Consider the following 22,447-nt stretch of genomic DNA (forward strand, 5'->3'; position numbering starts at 1 on the left):
TGGCACTAACCTCTGAGTCTGAACTTGGGCATTGATAACTTCGACAGGTCTGAGGAGTACATACGGTCGTTGGATCCCAACTAAGTGAAATGCATATATTTACATAACAGCGTGCATCTGTTTAATATCCTTGTAACTATGATACTTGTATCAACCTTCAGACTATACAAGATATTAAGCTGAGAGCAAAACCTGTGATGTAACTCACTGTTTGCGTTCCAATTTATACTATTTTTAACTAACCATTTCAACGAGTAGACAACAACGTTGCAGGTGATCTAAAACAACAAAAGCCTTTCCATAATCCATAATCTGCTTAGATGAAAGTCTTTTATACGATTCCGACATCATATTAATCATTTGTTTATTAATCATTATCAACGGTAACAGTTTCATGGAAGGGCGAACGCATCCGGCCTTTACGTGGTTACCCGTTTCAATCAACGTTTTGAAAACCGATTTCTGTTCAAAATGTAGTGAAATTTGGTTTATGTGTAGTATTTGTTTGTTTGTTTGTTGTTTTACGCCGCTTTCAGCAATATTCCAATTATATAACGGCAGTTTGTAAATAGTCGAGTCTGGACCAGACAATCCAGTGATTGACATCATGAGCATCGACCCACGCAACTGGGACCGATGACATGCATCAACCAAGTCAGCGAGCCTGACCACCCGATCCCGTTAGTCGCCTTTTACGACAAGCATAGTCACCTTTTACGGCAAGCCTGGGTTGGTGAAGACCTATTCTACCCCGGATCTTCACGGGTCTTATGTGTAGTAAGTAGTGAGGATCCACACATTTGTGCTGTCGTTCACGATATTGTACATTTTGACCCTGATTAGACATTTGCGCTTTAATCACGATCCTAAATTCTCTCCATATGCATTCCTCGAACCATAAGCATCAAATCCAGAAACCACCAGACCAATAAAGCTGAAAATCCACATGGTCATTTCCATCAATAGGGACACATGACTGTATTCAAGATGGTCTAATCAGATTTCAATTTGGCCACCTCGATAAAGCTAATTATTATCATTACTGAGTCACTTGTGTTCAACATGTTATGCAATTTAGTCCATTAGCAGTTAGTAATGGGGATCATCATATATGTTCCGTTTCTGTGTGATTTTATTTAATGTTCACATTGGTTTGTCCAGGCTCTTTATTCTCTCTAAGGCACGTGCTTTTTACGTGTCTATCCTAGTTGACAATTTAAACAATCGACTACAAATCCATATTGCTAAAAGCGGCGTAAACCCATACTCACTCACTCACTCGTTTAAAGAGAGGCTTCCAACTCTCACGTAGTTTCAATGTAAATAACAAGCCACTGGGTGGAACGTGATGTCACCATTCAAATACCGACTAACTCGTAGTCTTGCTGTTTGCAAATGTTTGTAACTATTTTATTGCAAATTCTGCATAATTTTCTTCCATGTTGTGCCAGCAGACAAATACAGTCATTAGCCTTCGGTACTGATTCCCGCTTGAATCAATTTTTTTTGGGCAAAAATAGGCATTCCTTCGGCAAAATATACCCACCTCCAGTCAACATTGTATTCCTTCTGCCTTGGCTACGGGAACCAAATAGGAACACCATGGAATGATAGCATGTATCTTTCTGGTATTGTGTTTATCATTACTCACGCCACTGACACACAGACATCTTCATGCATAAGAAACCATACATGCATGTAGAAGTGTAAGCTCCTCAGAACAAATTATATTCCTCCCGATCACATAACAAACAAACCTTGCTAACCAAAGACTAAAACTAATGTTTAAACTGAGGCTGTTTTAATAGAGCATACTTGACACTTTAAATTTTATCAGAAATACATGCTGAGATATTGCCAGCTGCGTGTGTGCCACTTTACCTGCTTATTCTACTATCATGCAGCAACTACACACAGTGGACATAATATATTGACTTGGTCAGTTGTCAAACATTATTCCCAAAATAAAAGTAATGAATGCTTGGGTATGGATAGATGGTCTAGCCTCCAATATATAACCATAATGTGCACAGGTAGCGAGTTTATACCTTGTCTAGGTATCGCTATGTTTTACCAGCCTGTGACCTTCGTCCAGTTCAGCTTGTGTCAAACATTGCGTTGATGCGATATCAGTGAAAACAAGCAGCTCTTATAAAGCTAAGACTAAGACAGGCACAGAGAACAACAGTTCTTCTTGGCTGTGTGGTCTACCCAGACGGAACGACTCAATGTTCAGCATTCTAACGCGAATCCCCCCATGTCGCATTCTCAGTGTTTGGTTCTCCTCTATATTTTGTTTTGTTCAGGTCAGCTAAGAAAATTCTCGACTTCCAACAAAGATGACATTAATCCATAAATTCTTTAAATTCAAGGATGGATGATGGGTATTCTGTGGTTAAAGCATTGGCTCGTCACACTTTCCACAAACAATCTCCAGGAGAAGATGACCTGAAAGCTTTGCAGCCTCTATTGGACGTGCGCAACATGCTTGTGTCAATCACCACTGATAAGAGAAACAGGGAGTGTTTTCCAGGTTGCAAAAAAACCTGTACTGAATGTGCAGTGTGTTATGACGACATGGGAACTAACATAATGTGCTTGCCATATATATGACGTTAATTGCATTTTCGTCCACTGCTCATCAGTCTGATCTCAGGTAAGGTTTGCTCTGATAAGGATCGATCGTTGTGTTGGATATACCTGGTACTCAAGAAGCTGTTGGATGAGGATTAATGGTTCACAGAGGTGCCTCAAGTCACGTTTCGTGGCATGATTTGTAATGTCCCTCACAAGTTAGTTTGTTTGGAGTATGTTTGCATGTCTATTGCTGATTTCTAAAGCTCGTTGTGCAAACTAGTTCATTTCTTGACATTTTGGATTATGTGTACATCAGGAGCATGTATGTTTGTGAATCTTCCTTACAGGAAATACAAGACATTTCCTTAAAAATAAAAAAAACCTCTACTGAAATACTTATTTTAAGCCAGATTCATCATGAAGGTCCTCGTCTTCGTCGCTGTTGCCTGCCTGTTGTCTGGGGCCAATGCTGCCGGCTTTGTTGACACCCTCAAGGGTGTTGCATCCAGCATCGGTGACGTCTTTACCAACCTCTTCCAAGATTTGAAGGACCCACTGCAGACCGTTGCAGGCACACTCGTGGACAGTCTGAAGACTGCGGGAACACAACTGTTGGCCACTGGAGCTCAGAGTAAGCCTTTCTGTGTCATTTAAGCTTTTTTTACCATGTCGCGGGTAGCTGACAGCATGAGTAATGAACCATGCCCTTTAGACAACGATGTCATTATTTACCCGATCATCATTGGCCAACATCACGATAATAACTGGACACTTGGGACCCATCTTGGCAAAGTGGACACCAGATATATAGATGTACATATCTTTAAGAATAGATCCTTATGGCGCATAACACAGAAGATACTTATCATTTAAGGATATTCATATTCAGGATGGGAAGAGTGGGTGGGGTCGGGGGAGGCTTGGCTTTTGTCTGGAGATTAGATATGTTATCAGTTATTGCTGCAAAACTGGATATGTTTTTAACAAAATTAAAACTATGAACCAAGAGAAACACCTTGCAACAATGTCATTGGATTTGGTATTGATCGAGACAAGATATATTTTTAGCTACAGCTGCTAAAATAAATATTCTTTTAATTAAACCTATGAGCCAAAATATGTATTTCTTCAGAACATATTGCAACAATGTAATTATTGTGGCAGACAATTTCGGGTTCTTTCCATCAATATGAAGCATAATAATTTTTTCACACATTTTCTGAGACAATATCTTTTCAATAAAATTGTAAATTGGATTGCTAAATTGTTAGAAGTGTTTCCAAATTGCTAGTGAATGATACAAGATGGATACCATTAATTAACCATATCGAATTTGAAGGTGTGAACCTGTGCTTTTGCTCTGTTTTGATTGAAAAGTGTATTCTAATTCTCAATGAAAATCGAAACAACGATAGCGTTTTGTAGAATGACCCTAATCCTGTAGTTTGCCGGGGAACTGAAAAATTATCCCTGTCCTGCAGAATGACCTTTGGCCTGTTAAATGGCCTTTGTCGTGTAAACTGACCTTGGCCATGTAGGATGGTCCTCGTCCCACAGCAAATCCTTGATGCTGTAGAACAGTAGAACAGCTCCGGTCAGTCCTAACGTTTTGCAATCTTTTATTTCAACCGTATTTGTATATTTGTATATATATCCTAATTGCTGTATTCTCATCTTTAGGTCTCTTGGGGTCTCTCTCTAAAGTTGGCACAAGGGACGTCAGGTACCTATATGACAGAGCTTCAATAATCCCATGCATCAATAACTGAAGTCTCACCTCAGTGCATCTGTCTGATATAAACGTGTCACGTGTAAGCATGGTGTGCGTTTACCCCTTGTATAACGAGAAACGTACATGTTATTAACAATAATAGTTTGATTATAAGGTATAACCGAAAACACTCCCTAACATTTTGTTGTGGAATATGCCCATCATCAACAGTGTCGTCAGTGGTGTCAGCAAGTTCCTCCAGGAAGGCAAGCAGGTGATTGGTCAGCTGTCAGAGACCCTCGGCTCCCTGTATCACTCCGCCATGACAGCCCTTGCTAACATCGCACAGAAGATCACCAGCATGGACTTCCTCAAGGAGCACCTGTCCACCATCCTGTCAGACATTGGCGATGTCGTTGGTGAGTGCTTGCCTTGTAAACCCGCATCTTTCAGAGAGATATCAGTGTGTGGTTCTCCCTCGTACCCCTAGTCTTTGTGGAAAACATTGGTGCATGTCTACTTTTTAACCCAAGTACTTCAAGGAGACACTGCACTGTGCATATTGTGGTACAAAGCTGACACTCCTTATTGCAACGGATACAGTGTTGTTTTACGATATTAACAAGGGTCTCGGAAATATTCGGAAATATCCAGTATCCCCATATTGATTTGACGACCCTTAATTGTTAGCTTCAGATTCCAACCATACTTATGTATCGTTACCGTATCATCAGTTACCCGTTTTAAGTATAATTTGTTCATGATTTTGTACAGGTCTCCACAACATCTTCCAGGACTCCCTCGTGGAGACCCTCACCAAGAACCCGGGACAGTTCCTCATCAAGGCTGCTGAGGGTCTCATCAGTCAACTTGGTCACAAGAGATCTGCCCTCACCGACACCCTGGCTTCAATTGGACAGAAGTTCGCCTCCCTATTCCTGCCAGTTGTTAAGGCTGTCAAGGACGTAAGGACACAAATGCATCGTGAATCCCTTTGAGTTCAAGCAATTTATGTATTCGTGTTATATTATACAGATATTGCCACATAGTATCTCTCAACACCAGAAATATGTACGTCAATATGAATGTAAGTTTAATTGGATAAAATTAATTCACTTTTCAAAATGAATCTTTGATAGCGTTTCAATGTGAAAATGTCCATGAAATATGTTTTATATATTCAAATCACACAACTGTATTATACAGCACGTCGCCAACCTGGGCGCGAACCTTTCTGCCGCTGCCTCTGCGCTGTATGCATCTGTCAAGCCTACCCTTGACCAACTGAGCGCACAGCTTGGAGGACATATCCAAGCCCTGAAGGACAGCGCCACCGAGCTTCTCACACACGGACAGGATGCACTGAAGGCTCTCTCTGCTGCTACTGGTGACATCATGGGTAGGTGCACGGACAGTCAAAAATGATTATAATTATGATTTATTCATGGTGCGCATATCTCCGTCAGGTCTTCTGGTGATGCCACGAGGAAAAGCCGGAAACTCGTCCTGATGTGTGATATATACAAACCAACTAATTCATATGTTCCTACTGACATATCACCAGAGATGTTTGACTCATGGCGCATCTGACGTTTTCCACCAACAATTAGCAAGGATAATCCATGAAAAAAACAGTGCAAAACTTTAAGTGATGGTAGTTGAGGTTTATTAATCTTAAGGTATACAGTAGATGCCTTGGGGTTGTTACGTGTATGTTATACGATTCACTGCTAATTATGACTGATACTTACAGAGTATCAGTTCGCCGAGAACGTAACGGGCTTTATATCTCCTTTGGCGAAGAAGCAGTTTGCTGTATTTGTTAATTCGTTATACAGAATTCATTGATGGCATGGATGTTATATAACAACATAGCAGTCGGGTTTTTTGCATGGTGCGTGATATCCGTAATCTTTACAACCATGTTGTTCTCGTTGATTTCGCTCTTCTTGAATGGTTTATGTTTTCAGGTCAGACTTTGACCGACATGCAGCCCTCGCTGCTGAAGATGCTCGAGACTTTGCTTGAGTCAAACTAACTCATCTTGACAAATAAACACATACATGACGAATACTGATCTCATCTTCTTTAAGGATACCCGCACCTGCTTCAACTCATGGATCTGAATGTGCTCAGTTTATTCGTGGCGAAATATCACTTTTGCTTTTCCTGTGTAGGTCAATCATCTATGATTAGTTAATGTCCACTTACATGGACAACAACAACAATTCGTCTATGATGACGCTCGACTGAAACATGCTGAGCTGTTACCGGTTCTTGAGTGGGTGAGTGAGTGAGTGAGTGAGTGCTGGTTAACGCCGCTTGTAGCAATATTCCAGCAATATCATGGCGGGGGACACCACGAATGGGCTTCATATATTACACCCATGTGGGGAATCGAACCCGGATATTCGGCGTGACTAGCGTACGCTTTAACCACGAGCCTATGTGCCACCGTGGGTCTTGTGTTTAAACAATCACAAATTTCATGAATTGTTACAAGGAATTATTGTATCATATGCCTATTACAAATATATTTTAGAATTTGGAAACAAACCACTTAATGCACAAGATTAATGTCCATATGAGTTTAATATGTATATGTTAAGGATCTGATCAATGTATCCATTACTCATGGAGTACCAAAATTAAATGATGACATCAGATAGTTACTTATATACATAATTGATATTCAGGGTGAAAGATAATATTTGTAGAATAAAATATCTTTAAACTAAAGATAATAACTGAAGTTTCATCAGTAACACTGTGCTGATGCATTGACCAATATTTAGTGTCCATACACACAATCATTGTGGGAAAAAATAACTACTTAATATATAAGTATAACTTAAAATCTTAAAACCTCTAAACAGCTGTAAATAAATAACTAATTACAAATCTATCACCAATACGCAATCATGGCGCTCTTTATATTTTTGGAATAAATTTAGAAATGCTTCGTGAAATTGTTCTAAAATCATGCTAGAATCTATGAATGTATTCTGAAAGGAAAACTATCCAAAATGTAATGTGAAACCAACACCGACAATATGTATGAAGCATTTCATTGCTTATATACTCTCTCAAAAAAGAAACGCATATAATAACTTTAACTACAGATTTATTTTTATTTTGATACACTGTGAACAAGTTAGTAACAAATGGAATTCGCAGAAATTTTACACAGGAAATATCAAGGTATCACTGTTGAATGGGACATCGGAAGAAGTCAGTTTATGAATCACACATCGACGTTTGATGGCGCTGAAGTGAGTACCTCGTATGACCACCACTGGCGTTCAGGACTGCACGACATCGTCTCGGCATAGAACGAATTCTTCGATTTAAAAGATCGCCACCTTTCGCCAAGGCTTATTTATAAAGGCAATGCAAACATTGTTGATATTGAAATAGCAAAAACTTATTCGGAGGTCGGGCGAAGCGCGCCATGTTTGATTTTAGGACGTCTGCTAGCATCACGACACGGGTTTTTTATTTTTGTATATCGTAAAAATTCAACCAAAACGCTTAAAATTAGGATTAGTGAATATTTATAAGTCACTAATTGTTTCCTGCAAATTGTATAACATGACACATCAGATTAACCCGAATGTTCGTATTTCTGCAACTGACATGATGACCTCGAATATTAAGTTATTTTTCTGTTTTACGTTTAGATAATACATTACTGAAATGCATGGTTCATAATTTACCATCGCGCTGTTATTTGCCGATGAAACCCCCCCCCGGATTTTTACTCAATTAAAATTAAGATATCTGAGATATGATTATTGAAATCAATTTGCACAAATGTTACGATATAAAAAGGTTCCTAGCATGAAACGCAAACCACCTTCAATAACGCAATTCAGGTAAGTTCATGAAAATGTACACATTTTGCGTCGCTTTGGTCTTAACCTTGGTATGATTGAAAACATCGTGATATTTTTATATAGTACAATGTAGTTTTCCATCAGGAATAAATGTGCAAAATATTTCTTCAATTGGCCCTTGTTTAATGAGGCACCGACTGTTTGAAATCACCCACCCTCTTTAGAGCGCCTTATGCTAAAATTAAACCAGCAGGCAGGGATAAGAAGTGTGAAAACAATTCAGCAGGCTAAAGGTTAGTTGTCAGCTACAAACGTCCCATCTTTTAATGAACTGATATAATTATTCTCTTTGTCCGTTCGGGTGGAACATATCCAGTTTAAATTATGAGGCTAAGTTTCTTAACCAGAACAGGTATGATATCCTTACTTTAGTGCAGTATTTATTCTTCAATACCTCCCGCAGCATCGGACCGCTCCGTGGTCTAGTGGTAGAGCGTCCGCCCGGATAGCGGAAGGTCCGGGTTCGATCAATATCCCCGGCCGCGTCATACCAAAGTCAGAGTGAGGTATTCATGTTAAACTGTGACATTGTATTTCAGTGGGCTAGCACTATTAAATCGACATTAGTCCTGACTAGTACAAACAGCCCCCCCCCCCCCCCCCCCCACACACACACGTGTGTGTGAATGCACGTGGCTATATAAGTGCAATAATCTTGGACGCGACGTCAAACCCCATTTCACCTCACGTCACCTCACCTCCTGTAGCATTGATCTCGTTCATGACTGAACGCTTTAACCACTAGGCTACCCGACCGCCCCTCATTCAAAGAGAGAATATCTTCTGGATTTGATGAATTATCAAAATGCCCTTCAAAAGATCAATTAGAGGCACTCTCGGTGTTATTAATATATGACTTAATGCGTTTCTTGAATTGCCTAACGTTACACTTACTACGCAGTTCCCTTTGATCTTAAAATCTCCTTAAAAAAACCTGCGACAGGTTATCATATTGCCGACCAGCATGCCCTAACAATCTGCTGTATTTTGTCATATTGCGACGACCAGTATGCCCTAACAATCTGCTGTATTTTGTCATATTGCGACGACCAGCATGCCCTAACAATCTGCTGTATTTTGTCATATTGCGACGACCAGCATGCCCTAACAATATGCTGTATTTTGTCATATGGCGACGACCAGCATGCCCTAACAATATGCTGTATTTTGTCATATGGCGACGACCAGCATGCCCTAACAATCTGCTGTATTTTGTCATATGGCGACGACCAGCTTGCCCTAACAATCTGCTGTATTTTGTCATATGGCGACGACCAGCATGCCCTAACAATATGCTGTATTTTGTCATATGGCGACGACCAGCATGCCCTAACAATCTGCTGTATTTTGTCACATTGCACCGAACAGCTTGCCCTAACAATCTGCTGTATTTTGTCATATTGCGCCGACCAACATGCCCTAACAATCTGCTGTATTTTGTCATATTGCGACGACCAGCATGCCCTAACAATCTGCTGTATTTTGTCATATGGCGCCGACCAGCATGCCCCATCAATCTGCTGTATTGTGTCATATGGCGCCGACCAGCATGCCCTAACAATCTGCTGTATTGTGTCATATGGCGCCGACCAGCATGCCCCATCAATCTGCTGTATTGTGTCATATGGCGCCGACCAGCATGCCCCATCAATCTGCTGTATTGTGTCATATGGCGCCGACCAGCATGCCCCATCAATCTGCTGTATTGTGTCATATGGCGCCGACCAGAATGGCCTAACAATCTGCTGTATTTTGTGATATTGCGTCGACCAGCATTCCCTAACAATCTGCTGTATTTTGTGATATTGCGTCGACCAGCATGCCCTAACAATCTGCTGTATTTTGTGATATTGCGTCGACCCTCATGCCCCAAAAATCTGCTGTATTTTGTCTCATTGCACCGAACAGCATGCCCTAACAATCTGCTGTATTTTGCCATATTGCGCCGACCAGCATGCTCCAACTATCTGCTGTATTTTGTCATACTGCGTCGACCAGCATGCCCTAATAATCTGCTGTATTTTGTCATATTGCGCCGACAATCATGCCCTAACAATCTGCTGTATTTTGTCATATGGCGACGATCAGCATGCCCCAACTATCTGCTGTGTTTTGCCATATTGCGCCGACCAGCATGCCCCAACTATCTGCTGTATTTTGTCATATTGCGTCGACCAGCGTGCCCTAATAATCTGCTGTATTTTGTCATATGGCGCCGACCATCATGCCCCAACAATCTGCTGTATTATGTCATATTGCGACGATCAGCATGCCCTAACAATCTGCCGTATTTTGTCACATTGCACCGAACAGCATGCCCTAACAATCTGCTGTATTTTGTCATATGGCGACGATCAGCATGCCCCAACTATCTGCTGTGTTTTGCCATATTGCGCCGACCAGCATGCCCTAATAATCTGCTGTATTTTGTCATATGGCGCCGACCAGCATGCCCCAACAATCTGCTGTATTTTGTGATATTGCGTCGACCAGCATGCCCTAACAATCTGCTGTATTTTGTCACATTGCACCGACCAGCATGCCCTAACAATATGCTGTACTTTGTCATATTGCGCCGACCAGCATGCCCCAACTATATGCTGTATTTTGTCATATTGCGTCGACCAGCATGCCCTAACAATCTGCTGTATTTTGTCATATGGCGACGACCAGCATGCCCCAACTATCTGCTGTATTTTGTCATATTGCGTCGACCAGCATGCCCTAACAATCTGCTGTATTTTGTCATATTGCGCCGACCATCATGCACTAACAATCTGCTGTATTTTGTGATATTGCGACGATCAGCATGCCCCAACTATATGCTGTGTTTTGTCATATTGCGACGACCAGCATGCCCTAACAATCTGCTGTATTTTGTCATATTGCGACGATCAGCATGCCCCAACAATCTGCTGTATTTTGTCATATTGCGTCGACCAGCATGCCCTAATAATCTGCTGTATTTTGTCATATTGCGACGAATCTCATGCCCTAACAATCTGCTGTATTTTCTCACATTGCACCGACCAGCATGCCCTAATAATCTGCTGTATTTTGTGATATTGTGCGGACCAACATGCCCCAACAATCTGCTGTATTTTTTCATGTTGCGTCGACCAGCATGCCCTAATAATCTGCTGTATTTTGTCATATTGCGTCGACCAGCATGCCCCAACAATCTGCTGTATTTTGTCATATGGCGTCGACCAGCATGCCCCAACAATCTGCTGTATTTTGGCAATTAGTCCTCGACATTGTTACAATCATTATCTGGCCACTCCTAAACTAAACGTCCCTTGTCAACACGTGCCAGCTACTCTGTGATTGACATGACACACAGTGGTTGATATCTCTAGTATTTAGACTTTAACTTGTTATTCTTAATCTGATCAGTGAGGGTACTTTATAAGGACTTCACCTATCTGTTTAAAAGCTGTCCTTATTGTCCATCCATTTATGTTACTGTCGTTCAGTTCAAGGAGCGTAGATTTAATAGATTTTAATGTTTAAAGTGAATACGTACAGAGCTATCATCTGAACAATTAAGGAATGTCACCACTTTGAACATTTTAGCCATAAAGTATAACATTTCTGTCAAGCTAAAGAAGGTACTTTACAAAAGTACAAAATTAAAAAGTATATAAAGATATTGGTCCATTCTTTTCTTGCTACTTCTTGCTTCTTGCCCAAACGTCTTGATCTCTGTTTATATCGTACAAATCTCCGATGTTTTTCTTTTCCTGCAGCATTATTTGGGATCGTTATAGAGTAAGTGGTGAAATCCCTCAAATTCAGTTTCGATTCTGTCAATAGTGTTGGAGGCTGTGATGTTTGATTGCAACTTTTCAACAGTTTAATGTAATTTTCAAAACCTCTCTTATGTGTCCCGTTATACTGACACTATTTTGTTCTATTGTATTTGTTAAAATGAGATAGTATGACGAACTATTGTATTGTGTCAGCTGATATCCACGTGCAGTAGGACAAGACTGTACGACAAGAAGAAAGATCTCAACCTTAGAATAGTAGACTGTTCCTTAATGTCGAGCAGTTTTCAAGCAGCAACGACATTTGGCGTGTATGTTTCACAAGTTTTGAGATACAATCGACTCATACGACTCTTGCTCTAAAGTCAGAGCCTTAGTGGAGTTTTCAAAATCTCTTATGATAGACACGTGGTTGACATTTCCACATTTAACGCATCAGTTACAACAATGCAATTCCCTATTTTGACATATATTCCATTGTCTTCAAGAGAAGAATGTCCTTGCCTTTGCATGTATTTGTGACGGGTGTCTTGGAGAGTCATATATATATGTATATATATATATATGCGACTAAAATATGCACTCAACAGTGCATGCTATGAAAGAGTGTATCCTGTTCAAACAAGCGTGTCGCAATGAGAAGCTCTACCTATGAAAGGTGACTTTGTTGAAGTCTTGTTTGATATGTCAATGGTATACTACTGTGCTTCAAATTGTTGTCATGATGAACGACGAAGAGATGAGAAGGAATTATCAAAGTTCAACATTGTCAGCTTTAAAATATACACCAATACGTTCCTGAATAGGTTCCCTGCAACACAACGAACCACACATGCATCCTATTACAAATAAAAAGATAACTTCTATATTCACATAAAGAAAATCACATTCATGTATTGAAATGTTCTGCCTGTAGGCATTTGACATGCACATTAAAACCATCACGAAACGCCCGCATAGAACGTGCGAACTAACTAGAGTACATCACGTATTTGTCCTCGTGAATAGGAACTGGTCTTCAGCAAACCATGTCTGTCGTAAGATGCAACTAACGGGATCGGGAGCTCAGGTTTGCTGACTTGGTTGCATCCCAGTTGCGAAGATCGATACTCAGGATGTCAGTCGCTGGATTGTGTGGTTTCGAATATGGTAGCTGGAATATTGCTGAACAAACAAACTTTTACGTCATGGGAAATATATGATAAGAAGAGGCGCGATGGACAAGTAACGGCACCCATACAGCTGGCCACAGTTTAAAGGTCAAAGATAAGGGTTAAGACCAGGAAAGGTGGCACTCTCCCCACCTGTTTTTGCGTATAAAAGAGGCTCCCCTATCCAGTGTCAGCCATTCTGAACTTTTTCCAATCAGGTAAGCATCTTCTTAACATTCTTATGATTGTGCAAAGTTGTGGTTTTTTTGTCGGTTTATTCCAATGTTTTTGAAGAAAGTGCGCCTGTATTCTGTATGTTAAACATAAGTATTACAATCCCATGTGAAATGGCTTGTTCAGTGGATATACCGAATGTTGCCTACTGTGGATGCCAAACCCAAACACAGTTCTATTATAATAAGAAATAGGCCATACCTGAATTCACTGATGTCTGTGCGCTAACAGATCTGCTGAATTCATTTTTATCATTTTGTTTAAGGCGGAAACACGTGGTCGAATTCTTAGTTACTTTCATTGTCCCCACTCGAAGATCGTTAACGTGTATGAAAAAAATGTGTTACACAGAATCATGCTCGTCACATGTTATACCCTACCCTTTCCTGAACTAGATTCAACATGAAGGTCCTCGTCTTCGTCGCTATTGCCTGCCTTCTGTCCGGCGCCAATGCCACTGGCTTTGTTGATACCCTCAAGGGTGTTGCAAGCAGCGTCGGTGACGTCTTCACCAACCTCTTCAAAGATCTTAAGACTCCTCTGCAGTCCGTTGCTGGCACACTCGTCGACAATCTGAAGACTGCGGGATCACAACTGTTGGCCAAGGGAGCCCAGAGTATGTAGACATATGTACATCAAGCACAATCACTTGAACAGGCTCTTTTTGGTGAGGGAATGAGTTGTTTTCATATGTTAGAGCCAGAAATTGGCTTCTCATATTGTACCCATGTAGGGAATAGAACGCAGTCTTGGGTGTGACGATCCAACACACACCCTCTAGGCTATTCCGCAACCTCTACTGCATATAGTCGAAAAATACTAGCATACCTCGAGCATATTATAAAGCAGTCTGCACGAAAATGATGTGTTCTGTTTAAATGTACATCTTGAAATCTCGTAAAATTTGATATGTATGTTTCTGTTGTCGTATCACTCACGCTGAGGTTTCAATGATTCCAGGTCTCCTGGGATCCCTGTCTCACATTGGTGCCCCAGCCACCAGAGATACCGAGTAAGTGTTTCATTTACTTATCTCCACATGGTTAACCTTCTGCCGGGCAGTATTGTGGTCACATCACAGCATGTAAGATTAATGTCACAGTCCACCTTGAGCACGTATGGGGTGCAACAGTTGAATTCAAGACCAGCCAATCTTATTGTCCATATATGTTGGTACAATGTCTTTATATTATATATCCCATATCTTATTAGACCCGTGAAGATCCGGGGTAGAATAGGTCTTCAGCAACCCATGCTTGCTGTATAAGGCGATTATACTTGTCGTAAGAGGCGACTAACGGGTCGGGTGGTCAGGCTCGCTGACTTGGTTGATGGATGTCATCGATCCCAATTGCGTTGATCGATGCTCATGATATTAATCACTGAATTGTCTGGTCCAGACTCGATTTTTTACAGACCACCGTCATATAGCTGGAATAGTGCTGAGGGCGGCGTAAAACAACAAACCAACAACCAACAACAAATCTTTCCTTATCAATATTTTGTATCAATCATTTGGTTTACTGTTTGGAATCACCAAGTTCGTCCAAGAGGGAAAGGCTGACATATTTCTGATATTTATGAAACCTGTTTTAGCTATGTCACAGTAATGAGCACGTATGTGGTGTGCAGTTAAATTTCGACTTTAAAGACCATTTGATCTAATTGATAGTCAGAGTCTTCTATATACACCGAAACACTGAATAAATATCTTTATATCATAAGTCCAACGTCCTTCCTTATCAACACTATGTATCAATCTCCAGTCTCCTGAGTGGAGTCACCAAGTTCGTCCAGGAGGGAAAGTCTGTGGTCGCCAAGCTGTCTGAGACCCTCGGGTCCCTGTACCACTCCGCCATGACCTCCCTCACCGACATCGCACAGAGAATCTCCAGCATGGACTTCCTCAAGGAGCCCCTCGACAAGATCCTCTCTGAGATCAAGAGCGTTGTTGGTACGTACAGATGGCTTTAAAAATGATACGCAATCGTCATTTTAATTTAGACACTTATCAGTACAAAGTGGCACGTTGACACAATATTATTCATTGTCCTTGTAGACCTCCACAGCCTCTTCCAGAACTCCCTTGTGGAGACTCTGATCAAGAACCCAGGACAGTTCCTTATCAAGGCTGCCGAAGGTCTCATCAGCAAAGTTAGCCACAAGAGATCCGCCCTCACCGACACCCTGTCCTCTGTGGGACAGCAGTTCGCCTCTCTCTTCAAACCAGTTGTTGATGCCGTCAAACAGGTACATATTGTCATTTAAATGCAAAAAGTGGTAAGGTGAAAGTTGTAAAAAGCTACACGAACTATCACACTTAAAACACTTAACTTGACAATATGATGGACATATGACAATAGATATCCTGTGTATGATGACGTTGTTTTGATTTCCCAGCACGTCGCCACCCTGGGCTCCACCCTGTCCTCCACCGCCACTGCTTTGTTCGGAGCTGTCAAGCCTACCCTTGACCAACTGAGCACACAACTCTCCGGACATGTCCAGGCCCTGAAGGACAGCGCCGCCGAGCTGCTCGGACACGGACAGAATGCCCTGAAGGCTCTCTCCGCTGCTGCTGGCGACATCATGAGTAGGCGGACTGCAGATTATATTTTCAATTACTTTCAATCAGTTTTCTTCGATACTCTATTGTATTCATCTTCCCAAGACAATGGAGTTCTATAATAATCCAGATTCCACCCTTGCCGAACTAGGATGAAATTATGGAGCTGGACTAACGAGTCTGTGCATAGTCCATTCAAAATCACGAAACGAAATCAACATCCGGTTCGTAAACTGCGTGCATATTTCGGTCGCCTGCAAGGTTTGCAAAGCATATGTACTGTCAACTTAGCGTCAACAAATATTCCCATTTTTTTAACTGTCAAGGTGCTCACGTGGTTTCATGCACTTCGCGAAGTAAGACCCGTTTCATTACAATATAAATCTTGATTATCGATCGGACCAGCTTGACTGGGCGCCGCCATTTTTTTTTAAACAAATGCAAGTGATATGAGAGGTGGGATCTGATTGATCAATAGGAGGACATAGAAGGGACATAACTTGTAATAGCCACTGGTGGCGCGACGATCTAACCAGGAAATTCCGGCCTAATTCAGCAAGGATAGAAACTGGACTTAAGTTAACTCCCTTGCCTCAGGGAATGACGTGTTGTATTCTAAGCACGCCCCGCTATGAATGGAATCCCACTGTCTCTATTAATAGTTGCTATTTGATGACATTAACATAACTCATAAACAATATTTTCCCCTTTCACGTTGTGGTACCTATTTCTGCTCATGTTTTCCAACAAACTGATCGCTTGACATGACATGGATTCGGCTAAATGAGTTCTAATATTGTTCCAGCCCAGACCATGAGCAACATGAAGCCTTCCCTCCAGAAGATCATTGACACCGGCAAGGATGCAGTCAAGACCCTCACGTCCAACTAAACTGTATGACGACAGGCGTATGGAAATAAATATATTTTATCATATAAGTGTTATTCTTATATACGGATACTACACAACGTTTACATGGATTACGTATCATGTAGGTATACTGGTGCTACTATGTTCCTGGAATGTGAGACTCAACCTGCCGAGATTATTTCCCATGGCAAACTTTTGCCGTCACCAAACTAAAAAAAGGTCACATTAGGGTGTTATCAGTGAGATTGTCTCAGTAGGATTTTAATGAGAGGGTTTTCCCTCACTAAACCAAAGGAAGTGTTTTCTAATTCGAAGTAATACGTAACTTGTCAGAAGTCTCAATACTCAAAAGCTACAATCAGACGCATTTGTGATGGGTAATACAGAATAATGCCAGTCAACGAAGGTATTTGTCATGGGTAATACAGAATAATGCGAGTCAACGAAGCTATTTCTGATGGGATAATACAGAATATTGCCAACGAAGCTATTTGGGATTTATTGGTCAGATATTTATATTGTTATCAGGTACAATCAAACATTTCTGAGCTATGGCTAAACATACAATTGATACATACATGAGAGGACATTTATATTCAATGTACACCATTTGAGAGGTTACTTTGACAAACCCACTTCCCCAATATAGTCAGACAGTGCTCTAGATGTATTCAGGGCATCTGTTAAACTGTGAATAATTAAATTGGTCACGTGTTATTGCATTCATTTCCCAATGAATGTAAAAATTAAGCCACGCCCACCGAGGCGCACTACTTTTAATACTGCGGAATGTCGGGGGATCCCAACATAGTTCATGTGCATAAATTAAACAATCACCTGATTAATGTCACGCCACATAATGTATTCCTACACATGGAATGTTTATCAATCTTGTCATTTTTGTCCGCTTTGACATATACACGGTTTTGGATTAAACTATTGTAGATAAAACATTTTTTCTTTGTTGAATGTAATTATAACCATTGACATTTAATAATAAGCATTGACTGTGTATTCATTTCGGCTCATTGAGGTATGAATCACTTATATACGGAATACTGTAAGTGTAACAATGATATATTATGTATCCAATACTGATTAATGTTCAATGCATATAATGAAATAGGCTCCAAAACGTAGCGATACGTCTATCGTAGATCTCTGTATAAACATGATGATTACAATACTCGTAGCACAAGGTGTTCCTTGTGACAGGAGTCCTAGTGAATGTCGATATGATGCCGAATCACGAAGCATCAAGACGAGAGTTCTGCCGTCACAACTTAAAGAAATTGAAACAGTAAGCCTCAGTTCCACTTCCTTGTTCCACACAGTGATACACTGCATCCTTGTCATGTCAGGGCACAATGGACGGAGTCACACGGAACTCATTTCGTCATGTGATCCGTGATGAGCAGTAGAGCATGACACTGGGCTGTACACACACATTCTCATTAAGTCGAACTTTCTGTCCCCCTGTCATCTAATTAACTCCGTTGTTGATGGCGTTGCTGCTAATGGGGATGTCGTGGATGATCTTATAAACATCTCAGAGGTGTCAACGATGGTAGACGAAACCTGTCGTGCCATGTGTTTATCCACTTGGAACAAAGTCAATGTATTGCGAGCAGTTTGTAGAATAGTCACTGTGACTCACTGTGGTACAAGCAGCCTGTGAAATAGTCACTGTGCGTCATCGTGGTACAAGCAGCCTGTGAAATAGTCACTGTGCGTCATCGTGGTACAAGCAGCCTGTGAAATAGTCACTGTGAGTCATCGTGGTACAAGCAACGTGTGGAATAGTCACTGTGAGTCATCGTGGTACAAGCAGCCTGTGGAATAGTCACTTTGAGTTATCGTGGTACAAGTAGCGTGTGAAATAGTCACTGTGAGTCATCGTGGTACAAGCAACGTGTGGAATAGTCACTGTGAGTCATCGTGGTACAACCAGCCTGTGAAATAGTCACTGTGAGTCATCGTGGTACAAGCAGCCTGTGAAATAGTCACTGTGCGTCATCGTGGTACAAGCAGCCTGTGAAATAGTCACTGTGAGTCATCGTGGTACAAGCAACGTGTGGAATAGTCACTGTGAGTCATCGTGGTACAAGCAGCCTGTGGAATAGTCACTTTGAGTTATCGTGGTACAAGTAGCGTGTGAAATAGTCACTGTGAGTCATCGTGGTACAAGCAACGTGTGGAATAGTCACTGTGAGTCATCGTGGTACAACCAGCCTGTGAAATAGTCACTGTGAGTCATCGTGGTACAAGCAGCCTGTGAAATAGTCACTGTGAGTCATCGTGGTACAAGCAACGTGTGGAATAGTCACTGTGAGTCATCGTGGTACAAGCAGCCTGTGGAATAGTCACTGTGAGTTATCGTGGTACAAGTAGCGTGTGAAATAGTCACTGTGAGTCATCGTGGTACAAGCAACATGTGGAATAGTCACTGTGAGTCATCGTGGTACAAGTAGCGTGTGAAATAGTCACTGTGAGTCATCGTGGTACAAGCAGCGTGTGGAATAGTCACTGTGAGTCATCGTGGTACAAGTAGCCTGTGAAATAGTCAGTGTGAGTCATCGTGGTACAAGCATTGTGTGGAATAGTTACTGTGAGTCATCGTGGTACAAGCAACGTGTGAAATAGTCACTGTGAGTCATCGTGGTACAAGCATTGTGTGGAATAATTACTGTGAGTCATTGTGGTACAATCAGCCTGTGGAATAGTCACTGTATGTCATTGAGGTACAAGCAGCGTGTGGAATAGTCACTGTGAGTCATCGTGGAAGCAAGCAACGGTGAAATATTCACTGTGAGTCATTGTGGTACAAGCATGCCCAAACAATCTGCTGTATTTTGTCAAATGGCGCCGCCAAGCATGCCCCAAAAATCTGCTGTATTTTGTCATATGGCGACGACCAGCATACCCCAACAATCTGCTTTATTTTGTCATATGGCGACGACCAGCATGCCCTAACAATCTGCTGTATTTTGTCATATGGCGACGACGAGCATGCCCCAACAATATGTTGTATTTTGTCATATGGCGACGACCAGCATACCCCAACAATCTGCTGTATTTTGTCATATGGCTCCGACCAGTATGCCCCAACAATCTGCTGTATTTTGTCATATGGCGACGACGAGCATGCCCCAACAATATGTTGTATTTTGTCATATGGCGACGACCAGCATGCCAAAACAATCTGCTGTATTTTATCATATGGCGACGACCAGCATGCCCCAAAAATCTGCTGTATTTTGTCATATGGCGACGACCAGCATACCCCAACAATCTGCTTTATTTTGTCATATGGCGACGACCAGCATGCCCCAACAATCTGCTGTATTTTGTCATATGGCGACGACGAGCATGCCCCAAAAATCTGATGTATTTTGTCATATGGCGACGACCAGCATACCCCAACAATCTGCTGTATTTTGTCATATGGCTCCGACCAGTATGCCCCAACAATCTGCTGTATTTTGTCATATGGCGACGACCAGCATGCCCCAACAATATGTTGTATTTTGTCATATGGCGACGACCAGCATGCCAAAACAATCTGCTGTATTTTATCATATGGCGACGACCAGCATGCCTTAACAATCTGTTGTATTTTGTCATATGGCGACGACAAGCATGCCCAAACAATCTGCTGTATTTTGTCATATGGCGCCGCCAAGCATGCCAAATTAATCTGCTGTATTTTGTCATATGGCGACGACCAGCATGCCCCATCAATCTGCTGTGTTTTGTCATATGGCGACGACCAGCATGCCCTAACAATCTGCTGTATTTTGACATATGGCGACGACCAGCGTGCCCCAACAATCCGAGTATTTTGTCATATTGCGACGACCAGCATACCCTAACAATCTGCTGTATTTTGTCATATGGCGACGACCAGCATGCCCTAAGAGTCCGATTATTTTGTCATATGGCGACGACCAGCATGCCCCATCAATCTGCTGTGTTTTGTCATATGGCGACGACCAGCATGCCCTAACAATCTGCTGTATTTTGACATATGGCGACGACCAGCGTGCCCCAACAATCCGAGTATTTTGTCATATTGCGACGACCAGCATACCCTAACAATCTGCTGTATTTTGTCATATGGCGACGACCAGCATGCCCTAAGAGTCCGATTATTTTGTCATATGGCGACGACCAGCATGCCCTAACAATTTGCTGTATTTTATCATATGGCGCAGCCAAACATGCCCTAACAATCTGCTGTATTTTGTCATATGGCGACGACCAGCATGCCCTAACAATCCGAGTATTTTGTCATATGGCGACGACCATCATGCCCAAACAATCTGCTGTATTTTGTCATATGGCGACGACCAGCATGCCCTAACAATCTGCTGTAGTTTGTCATATGGCGACGACCAGCATGCCCTAACAATCCGAGTATTTTGTCATATGGCGACGACCAGCATGCCCCAACAATCTGCTGTATTTTGTCATATGGCGACGACCAGCATGCCCCAACAATCTGCTGTATTTTGTCATATGGCGACGACCAGCATGCCCAAACAATCTGCTGTATTTTGTCATATGGCGACGACCAGCATGCCCTAACAATCTGCTGTAGTTTGTCATATGGCGACGACCAGCATGCCCTAACAATCCGAGTATTTTGTCATATGGCGACGACCAGCATGCCCCAACAATCTGCTGTATTTTGTCATATGGCGACGACCAGCATGCCCCAACAATCTGCTGTATTTTGTCATATGGCAACGACCAGCATGCCCTAACAATCCGATTATTTTGTCATATGGCGACGACCAGCATGCCCTAACAATTTGCTGTATTTTATCATATGGCGCAGCCAAACATGCCCTAACAATCTGCTGTATTTTATCATATGGCGACGACCAGCATGCCCTAACAATCCGAGTATTTTGTCATATGGCGACGACCAGCATGCCCTAACAATCTGCTGTAGTTTGTCATATGGCGACGACCAGCATGCCCTAACAATCCGAGTATTTTGTCATATGGCGACGACCAGCATGCCCTAACAATCTGCTGTATTTTGTCATATGGCGACGACCAGCATGCCCTAACAATCTGCTGTATTTTGTCATATGGCGACGACCAGCATGCCCTAACAATCCGATTATTTTGTCATATGGCGACGACCAGCATGCCCTAACAATCTGCTGTATTTTGTCATATGGCGACGACCAGCATGCCCTAACAATCCGAGTATTTTGTCATATGGCGACGACCAGCATGCCCTAACAATCTGCTGTAGTTTGTCATATGGCGACGACCAGCATGCCCTAACAATCCGATTATTTTGTCATATGGCGACGACCAGCATGCCCTAACAATCTGCTGTATTTTGTCATATGGCGACGACCAGCATGCCCTAACAATCTGTTGTATTTTGTCATATGGCGACGACCAGCATGCCCTAACAATTTGCTGTATTTTATCATATGGCGCAGCCAAACATGCCCTAACAATCTGCTGTATTTTGTCATATGGCGACGACCAGCATGCCCTAACAATCCGAGTATTTTGTCATATGGCGACGACCATCATGCCCTAACAATCTGCTGTATTTTGTCATATGGCGACGACCAGCATGCCCAAACAATCCGAGTATTTTGTCATATGGCGACGACCAGCATGCCCCATCAATCTGCTGTATT

The 22,447-nt window shown here is 41.9% G+C and overlaps 2 protein-coding genes across 3 annotated transcripts; both read left to right on the forward strand.

Moving 5' to 3' along the window:
• Positions 1 to 2,554: 2,554 nt before the first annotated feature.
• Positions 2,555 to 6,359, forward strand: LOC124122986. 2 transcript variants are annotated; one of them, XM_046486209.2, is made up of 7 exons: positions 2,555 to 2,656; positions 2,988 to 3,208; positions 4,258 to 4,300; positions 4,520 to 4,707; positions 5,063 to 5,253; positions 5,495 to 5,687; positions 6,259 to 6,359. In XM_046486209.2, exons 1-7 carry the CDS (start codon positions 2,610 to 2,612, stop codon positions 6,324 to 6,326), a joined length of 951 nt encoding a protein of 316 aa, XP_046342165.1. In that variant the 5' UTR covers positions 2,555 to 2,609; the 3' UTR covers positions 6,327 to 6,359. The 2 variants fall into 2 exon arrangements, with proteins under 2 accessions (XP_046342165.1, XP_046342166.1); XM_046486210.2 differs by having other exon boundaries at positions 2,557 to 2,656; positions 2,984 to 3,208.
• Positions 6,360 to 13,298: 6,939 nt separating this feature from the next.
• Positions 13,299 to 16,838, forward strand: LOC124122988. The gene is made up of 7 exons (XM_046486211.2): positions 13,299 to 13,323; positions 13,735 to 13,955; positions 14,300 to 14,351; positions 15,106 to 15,293; positions 15,399 to 15,589; positions 15,740 to 15,932; positions 16,711 to 16,838. Exons 2-7 carry the CDS (start codon positions 13,742 to 13,744, stop codon positions 16,794 to 16,796), a joined length of 924 nt encoding a protein of 307 aa, XP_046342167.1. The 5' UTR covers positions 13,299 to 13,323; positions 13,735 to 13,741; the 3' UTR covers positions 16,797 to 16,838.
• The last annotated feature ends 5,609 nt before the right edge of the window (positions 16,839 to 22,447 follow it).

Source organism: Haliotis rufescens, unplaced genomic scaffold, assembly GCF_023055435.1.
Source record: "Haliotis rufescens isolate VD_foot unplaced genomic scaffold, xgHalRufe1.0.p SCAF_9, whole genome shotgun sequence".
Taxonomy (NCBI): Eukaryota; Metazoa; Mollusca; class Gastropoda; order Lepetellida; family Haliotidae; genus Haliotis; species Haliotis rufescens.

What these genes read in the sequence shown, in the direction of transcription:
- LOC124122986 (XM_046486209.2), top strand. Translation starts at nt 2,610, where the DNA reads ATGACGTTAATTGCATTTTCGTCCACTGCTCATCAGTCTGATCTCAG. An exon ending in GCTCATCAGTCTGATCTCAG is followed by an intron (nt 2,657 to 2,987) that starts GTAAGGTTTGCT and finishes ATTTTAAGCCAG; the next exon opens with ATTCATCATGAAGGTCCTCG. An exon ending in TTGTTAAGGCTGTCAAGGAC is followed by an intron (nt 5,254 to 5,494) that starts GTAAGGACACAA and finishes TGTATTATACAG; the next exon opens with CACGTCGCCAACCTGGGCGC.
- LOC124122988 (XM_046486211.2), top strand. Translation starts at nt 13,742, where the DNA reads ATGAAGGTCCTCGTCTTCGTCGCTATTGCCTGCCTTCTGTCCGGCGCC. An exon ending in CCAGCCACCAGAGATACCGA is followed by an intron (nt 14,352 to 15,105) that starts GTAAGTGTTTCA and finishes ATCAATCTCCAG; the next exon opens with TCTCCTGAGTGGAGTCACCA. An exon ending in TTGTTGATGCCGTCAAACAG is followed by an intron (nt 15,590 to 15,739) that starts GTACATATTGTC and finishes TTGATTTCCCAG; the next exon opens with CACGTCGCCACCCTGGGCTC.